This window comes from Alosa pseudoharengus, unplaced genomic scaffold, assembly GCF_046254945.1.
Source record: "Alosa pseudoharengus isolate Yale_2024_CS ecotype anadromous, Long Island Sound unplaced genomic scaffold, YU_APseudo_1.1 YU_APseudo_1.1_scf_3, whole genome shotgun sequence".
In the NCBI taxonomy this organism is placed as follows: Eukaryota; Metazoa; Chordata; class Actinopteri; order Clupeiformes; family Clupeidae; genus Alosa; species Alosa pseudoharengus.
The window spans coordinates 8858068-8865739 of NW_027468718.1; the positions used below are offsets into that span (position 1 = coordinate 8858068).

Consider the following 7672-nt stretch of genomic DNA (forward strand, 5'->3'; position numbering starts at 1 on the left):
TTTCTTGGTAAAAAGGCAGCAGCAAATATTGCAACTGCATACTTAACATCTGTGACCTCAATGGACTCAAACCCAACAAATTCTCAATATTTGTTAATTATATATATATATATATATATATATATATATATATATATATGTGTATATATATATATATATATATATATATATATATATATATATATATATATATATATATATATATATATGTATGTATGTATGTATGTATGTATAATTTTACATAATACAAAGTAATATATAAAGTGTGTATGCATGTATAATGCACAAACACAGATAAACAGAGACATGTCACACACACACATCTCACATGCCAATCAAAAGGTCTGACCATCTCCCCACCCCTTTAAAAAGCCCTTAGCCTCCCCTCTCGCCATATCAAATGAAATTAAATTACATTAAAACAAACAAACTAAAATGAAAAGAAACACATGAAAAAGAAACGCAGTTGTTTGCTCGTGAGTTGTTTAAAACACCCCCCATTTAAAACTTCAACCGCATTGAGAACCCGTCTTTGCGAGTACGTTGCTTGTGCATGCGAAAAACAACGTGGGTTCATTCATATATATTTATATATATATATTTGTTTTTTTTTAAACTTATTTTTCAACTTTTTTTTTCTCAAAGTGTACATATACGACCGCTCAATATAGGATTAATAAAATTAGGTCAATATAGCTTGTTTTTACTTTTTAACTTCTTTTTGCTTTCTATCTGTTCAAGAGAATAAAAGTGAGGCCTACATGTCTGGATGCTCCCAACCAAATTCAAGCCATGCACCATACAGAGGATCCAGGGCCAGTGGACTGGAGCCTGGGGTGGGAGAGGTCAAGGGTCAAGGGTCAAGGTCATGGGGGGGGGGGGGGGGTTGACGGTAAGTGAGCAGTGATTGAGAAATGGAGAGAAGAGAGTGTGAGAAACAGTGGAAGGGAGAGAGAGAGGTAGGGAGGGAAGGGGATGGATTTTAGCTACAGGATTGCTTCCACTGAGGAGATTGTCCTCTGAGAACTACGAGCTCTCTGGCTGTGCGTGTATGTGTGTGTGTGTGTGTGTGTGTGTGTGTGTGTGTGGGGGGGGGACGTGCATAAGTGTGTATGTGTGGCGGTATGCTGTATGCATGTGTTCCTCACAGTCACTCCTTCTTTCTCTTAGTCTGCCCTTGATCACTCCCTCCGTCCACACACACACCAAGACTGTGATCCACACACACGTCTTCTTTTCAGAAACATACAAAAGGTTTGTTTTCTTCTATTTTTTAGAAAATAAAAACAGCACAATAAGGGGGGGAGGGGGGGTTCAACGATGTTGGTACATGTTCCTCATCTTTTCAGTGGGTGTTGTTCAGTATGTGCGTGTGTGTGAGTGTGTGTGCGTGTGTGTGTCAGTATTTGTGGATTTGGGGGATTCTACCCGCCCCCTCTCTGGTTGGCATCTGGCCAATGAGCATTGGGGTGGGTGTGGCTTCGGTCAGAGGGATGGGTCTGATTGGTTGGGGCACTCAGGTGGAGGTGTTGGAGGCGGAGGCAGAGGCAGTAGTGGTGGTCTGGCCACGGTCTCCACTGTTGGCATCTGCAGTCAAGAGAGACCAGAGGTCAGCTGTTACCACATGACGCATACTGAAAAGTGCCCAGGAGAAGGATTTTTATCCGTACAATCAACAGGTATTAACTATTTTTTATTATTATGTTTTAACATTAAAATAGTATGTATTTAAAGGTACACCATGCAAGACTTTCAGCTTAATAACCTTTACAAAGCCAATTTGATGGTAAACAAACTTGTTAGCTATACAGCATAGACGTAGCGAGTCACTACCGAGAAAACCATCCATGCAACTTCAAGAACTGTGGATAGCGGTAGATAAAGCTCTTTGGAGATAGATTTTGTCTGTTGTTAATCCTTCACCACAGGAGCATTTTCATTGTGTACAGGAGGGACAAGTCACAACAGTAGAGTAAAATATAAATATATTGTGACTCTAGAGGGAGCTCTACAGTAGCCAAAATACCTAAACCTGCATAGTGTACCTTAAAGCAATTCTCATAAGATTAGATTTCATGGAGAACTTGAATTGATGAATACAATTTGAATCCAGCACTGTTTGATGCTTTGGTGATACAAATTTGACCTTGCTGTGCCAACAAAAAATCTGTTTTGAATTGATTTGAACTCAAAAATATCAATCATAAAATATCATTGTACAATTTCTACTTTTAGTTTGAGTTCGTCCTCTCGAGATTGAACAAAGAAGAGCAAGAGGGGACAGAACTGGAGGGGGGGGGGGTGTCAGACTGACCTGTGCTGGCTGAAGCGTTGGTGGGGGTGGGTGGTGTCAGACTGACCTGTGGTGGCTGAAGAGTTGGTGGGGGTGGGGGGGGGTGAAGTGTTGGTGGGGGGGGGTGGTGTCAGACTGACCTGTGCTGGCTGAAGCGTTGGTGGGGGTGGGTGGTGTCAGACTGACCTGTGGTGGCTGAAGAGTTGGTGGGGGTGGGGGGGGGTGAAATGTTGGTGGGGGGGGGTGGTGTCAGACTGACCTGTGCTGGCTGAAGCATTGGTGGGGGTGGGGTGGGTGGTGAAGCGTTGGTGGGGGGGGGTGGGTGGTGTCAGACTGACCTGTGGTGGCTGAAGCGTTGGTGGGGGTGGGGTGGGTGGTGAAGCGTTGGTGGGGGTGGTGTCAGACTGACCTGTGGTGGCTGAAGCGTGGGTGGGGGTGGGGGTGGGGTGGGTGGTGTCAGACTGACCTGTGGTGGCTGAAGCGTTGGTGGGGGTGGGGGTGGGGTGGGTGGTGTCAGACTGACCTGTGGTGGCTGAAGCGCTGGTGGGGGTGGGGGTGGGGTGGGTGGTGTCAGACTGACCTGTGGTGGCTGAAGCGTTGGTGGGGGTGGAGGCTCCAGCCTGGTTGCGGGCGTGGGCAGGGATCAAGATGGAGGCCAGGGAGGGATTACTGGACAACTCTGTGTGTGTGAGAGAAAGAGAGAGAGAGAGAGTGAGAAAGAGAGATAGAGAGAATTGAAGCAAGAGAGAATGAATGAAAGGGAGGTAGAGAGAGAATGAAAGAGGTGAGAATGAGATAAGAGTGAACATGCTGTTTTGTCATCCACATGAACACCCACTTAGCCATACAAATACAATATTCAGGTAAAAAAAACATGAAAGTAATATTTTACAGTGTACAAGTGACACAAGACAAGAAACAAGGGCATGGAGGTTAACGTCACCACTCAGGATAAGAGATCTGTTCTTGAGTACCCTACCTCTCTTTAAGACAGACATAGAGAGAGAGAGGGAGAGAGAGAGAGAGAGAGAGAGAGAGAGAGAGAAGTACACTCATCAACAGGTAGAGATATGTGTGAGACAGGTCTGGTGAAGTCCAACCAGACAAAGACAGACAGACAGACAGACAGACAGACAGACAGACAGACTCCTCGGGGGAGTGCCTGGCTCACCCTGAGTGGTGAAGTTGAAGAGCGAGGGTTTCTCGCGGCCGTTGGGCAGCTTGACGTTGGGCTCACGCAGCTCGTCGAAGAAGGCGTGGGCACAGGCCTCCAGTGGCGTGAGCCGGGCCGTGGGCGTGTACTCCAGCAGCCGCGAGCACAGCGCTATCGCCTCCGGGGGCGTGCGGGGCCGGAACACCTGCCAGCCAATCACCGCACGGTCACAGACACCACACAGCCAACCAGGGAGAAGCAGGAACACAGGTGGTCAGTCAATGATGACACCGTATGAATGCTAATAAAGACAACCTACTGTATGTGAATTGAGATGCCAATCCATTAGTTTATTCAGCTGTCCTTGTATGAGTAATATTTGAGTAATATTTGCAAACTATAAGAAATAGACAGATCAGTCAGCCAATCATAGGGCAGAACCTTTGTCTGTTGGCCAATCACACTAGATTTGGTGACTCATAAGCTAGTGCCAACAACAGATAATATGTCAGCACAAGCTTCTAATTTTCCAATTCATACAGAAAGTACTTTATTAACGTTTTTTACTAGTTTTTTTTTCTTCAGGTCAACAAACAAACAAACAAACAAACAAGAAACATCCCATGAAAAAGTGACTTCACAGACACGTTATGGTGGAGACACACAAAATGCACATGTGGTGTGAGCTTTGTGATGCAAATGTAGCCTATGCCATAAACTCACACATGGACATATCACACAAGCCATTCAATTAAGATAACATGAAAATCAACGAGACAACTAAGCAAAAAACCCTAAACTCAATTGTGACCTACTGTAGATTTAGCCATATCAAAAAATGTCATATTTGTCAAAACATCTATTCTTGCATCACCTACGGTAACATAACATATTATTTCTTCTTTTTTCTTTCAATCTCTGCATTTATGTCCTTGCATACAATCCCAATCCCAATCCCAATCTATTATATCTTTACTACAGTATGTCTCTTTCTATATTCTATATTCTCCTCCTTTCTCCCATGTAACCTGTCCGTCTGATAACATAAAAATAAATAAAAAATAAAATAAAAAATAAAATATACAAATATAAAATCAGAGAAGGAGAACAAGAAAACAGCTTGAAAACGTGTGGCGTTAAACTGGTGCTGACTTACTAAAGGGGTCTCTGTAGTTCACAGACCAATCACCAGAGGGTGCATGACCCAAGTGGTAAATTGAGTAACATATTTGGTTTACTACATGGGGTAAAGACAGTCCAAAGAGCTAATTGTGAGACAGGGCCAATCACCTCTTTCCTGTCACCAGCTGTGTGTGTGTGTGTGTGTCTGTGTGTGTGTGTGTGTGTGTGTGTGTGTGTGTGTGTGTGTGTGGCTAATCTTCTCTGTTTGGTGATAAAGAGTACTGGTCTAAGTCCATACATGTATGTGTGCTCATATGTGTGCATATTTGTATGTATGCTATGCAAAAAGATACCTGCCAGAATGCTTATTCTGGATAAGCACTGGGAAGTACAATACAATAACCCTGCATGAACAGCGGCTTCACAATGACATCCAGATCAGACGTACAGTATAGGGAGAGATGGCCTCAGTCCCAGTATGGGTTGCCCACTAAAAGCTCTTGGATTCTGACCAGCAGGACAGTGAGTCTTAAAAACAAAGATGGTGGGTGCAAGCAAGGTTGTGTGGACTTCTGTATTAAGTAAAAAACTGGGAACAGGGGGAATCCGAGGTAGAATAAAAGCCATTTTGGCTCCAAGTGCACCCTTATAACCTACAGTAAGTTTGACTCCAGCCATATATTTTGTATCTGGCCTATCTAGTTGCATTTCTATGCCAAAGGGCATGAGGGCTGTCGTAGAGACCATGTCGTAGAGACCACGCATGTTCCTCAGGCTAGTGAGAGGAGTGCTACATCACTGATGAGACTGATTCACAGATTCACAATAAGAATGATTAATCAGTCCCAGAGGGAAACAAACCTGTACAGACAGGTATGAGAACATAGGTAACTGGTGACTGGATCATAGTCACTAGCAAATTAAGGGGGGGGGGGGGCATAATCTAATCAATTAGGCAAACCAAGTATGGTTAAAATGAGAGATTAAGAGCTACCACTGGTGAGTGGTTGTGACATGACAGCAGTGGAGCAAGAGGTGGTATGGGGGAGGAAGAGAGGAAGAGAGAGAGAGAGAGAGAGAGAGAGAGAGAGAGAGAGAGAGAGAGAGGTGTGCATTGGGACAGACTGGTGAATAGCTCACACAAACAGGTACACAACACAAACACATACAAAAAACACACACACAGACACACACACAACACAGGGTGGAGACGATGAGGCCACAGAGGATGCGGAAGTAGTAAGTTGTTTCCTGTACCTGTTGACTCACCTTAGTCCAAGGGTGGGCCTTAATCTGGGGGAACTTGAACTCGGTGTAGTTGGGGTTCATCTCGCGGATCTGCTCGCGGGTGGGGGTGCCCAGGACCTGAGGAAGGACAGAGATGGACAGAGAGGAGAGAGAAGAAAGGATGAGGGGATGGATTAGAAGGAAGGTCGATTGTGGGATGATAAGTCAAGAGATCTTATGTAAAATAGAATCTAGATGTAGGTTACTTTACTTCTGTTCAGTTTGATACTGCCTTTCTCTGTCACACACACACACACACACACAAACTCTCTCTCTCACACACACACACACACACACACACACACACACACACACACACACACACACACACACAACCACACACACACACACACACACACACACACACACACACACACAACCACACACACACACACACACACACACACACACACACACACACACACAGATAAGAACAAGCGTGGATAGGTACCTTTATAATCTCAACCAGCTGATCCACTCCACTGTCACCAGGGAATATTGGCTGTCCGAGCAACAGCTCAGCCAGCACACAACCAGCTGACCACACGTCTATAGACAGAGGAAGGTATAAGTGTGAGTGTGTGTGTGTCTGTGTGTGTGTGTGTGTGTGTGTGTGTGTGTGTGTGTGTGTGTGTGTGTGAGTGTAGGTTGGGGAACAGATGGTAGGGTACACAAACAATTGTTGGGGAAAAAAAACCATCCCCTGTGTGAATGAACAGTTCGCTAGCATACTGATTAAATGTTTATAAATGGAGAATATCGATCTGATCATCATGCATAAATGTGCCGCTATCCGTCAGGAACAAAAACAGACCTCACAGTTCTTGTTCTGAAATCTACAATTGATGGCGTGATTCTGTGGTAATGGTACAGTAGAAGCAGAATGCATTACGCTATGATGCAATTACGCAACAGCAGGTTTATTAGTGCTGAGGGTGGACATCTTGTGATGAAGGCAAGTCTTTGTGAATAAGTGCATCTGTAAGAGGACAATTCCATGGAAAATTTCACTGGCCAAGGCATTTCACTGGCGTTATGGATGTGACAAAAAGTCAATTTTCCGTGAAATTGCCCAAGAGCCAATCAAGCAGAGTAGAATGCACTAGTCTGTGATCTAGTGTTCTGGTAGCCTAGAAATCTAGACGCACCCTAGTGGCAGCAAAGGGCCAGTCACATCGTGTCGGCGGTGGATGGGCTTAACATGACGGCAGAGTTGCGACGGTTCTGCGTGAATTCCCTGCTACTTGAACACAAAGAAGATGCATGCTGCTGCTGGTGAACAGCGGTCTTTGAATTCCAACTTGAGTTAAGCTTTTTTGTTAAGTTAGCAGAAGTTGGATGAACTAGCCAACTAGCTCCGCTGGTGGGAAAACGCATGGGAGTCATGAGTTGTAGCGCTATCCTATTGCGTGCAGAGGGAATTTGAAAGACAACCGTTTATCCCGCCCCTCGGATTGAGAACTGCCAATGGTGAGTTCCAAGACCCTACATCTTGATGTGGGTCTGGCTTGTCAGGCTAGTGTTCTGGCCCAGCTACATGAGAGTGAGAATACGCTGTCTAACCACTGCAAGGCCGTAGTCATGATGTCAACATTGGGGGGGACCAAATCTGTGGGGGGGTTTGGGGGACCCTCCAAACAGAATTTCAATACATTTCCTTGCATGCAAAAATATTATTAAAAATCACAAACAAGTAATTAGTTAACTTAGTCAATTAGGGTATTCCCCAGAAGATGTTTTATTTAAAAAAAAAAAAATTACCCTTAAATGATGGCTTCTGGTAAGTTTTGTGGAAAGAGAAGAGAAGGGTGGAGAAG

General features: G+C 44.6%; 1 protein-coding gene across 2 annotated transcripts in view; it reads right to left on the reverse strand.

Annotated features, from left to right (window-relative positions):
• Positions 1 to 196: 196 nt before the first annotated feature.
• gsk3ba (glycogen synthase kinase 3 beta, genome duplicate a) overlaps positions 197 to 7672 on the reverse strand; it is a 63457-nt gene continuing 55981 nt past the window's right edge. Inside the window, exons 7-11 of one of the 2 annotated variants that reach the window (XM_076263111.1) lie at positions 6307 to 6404; positions 5838 to 5933; positions 3465 to 3651; positions 2874 to 2972; positions 197 to 1587 (exon numbers count right to left, since the gene is read on the reverse strand). In XM_076263111.1, the coding sequence (XP_076119226.1) occupies positions 1517 to 1587; positions 2874 to 2972; positions 3465 to 3651; positions 5838 to 5933; positions 6307 to 6404 (551 nt within the window). In that variant the 3' untranslated portion in view covers positions 197 to 1516. Of the gene's footprint in view, positions 1588 to 2873; positions 2973 to 3464; positions 3652 to 5825; positions 5934 to 6306; positions 6405 to 7672 lie in introns of both variants that reach the window. The other variant, XM_076263110.1, reaches the window with a different exon arrangement.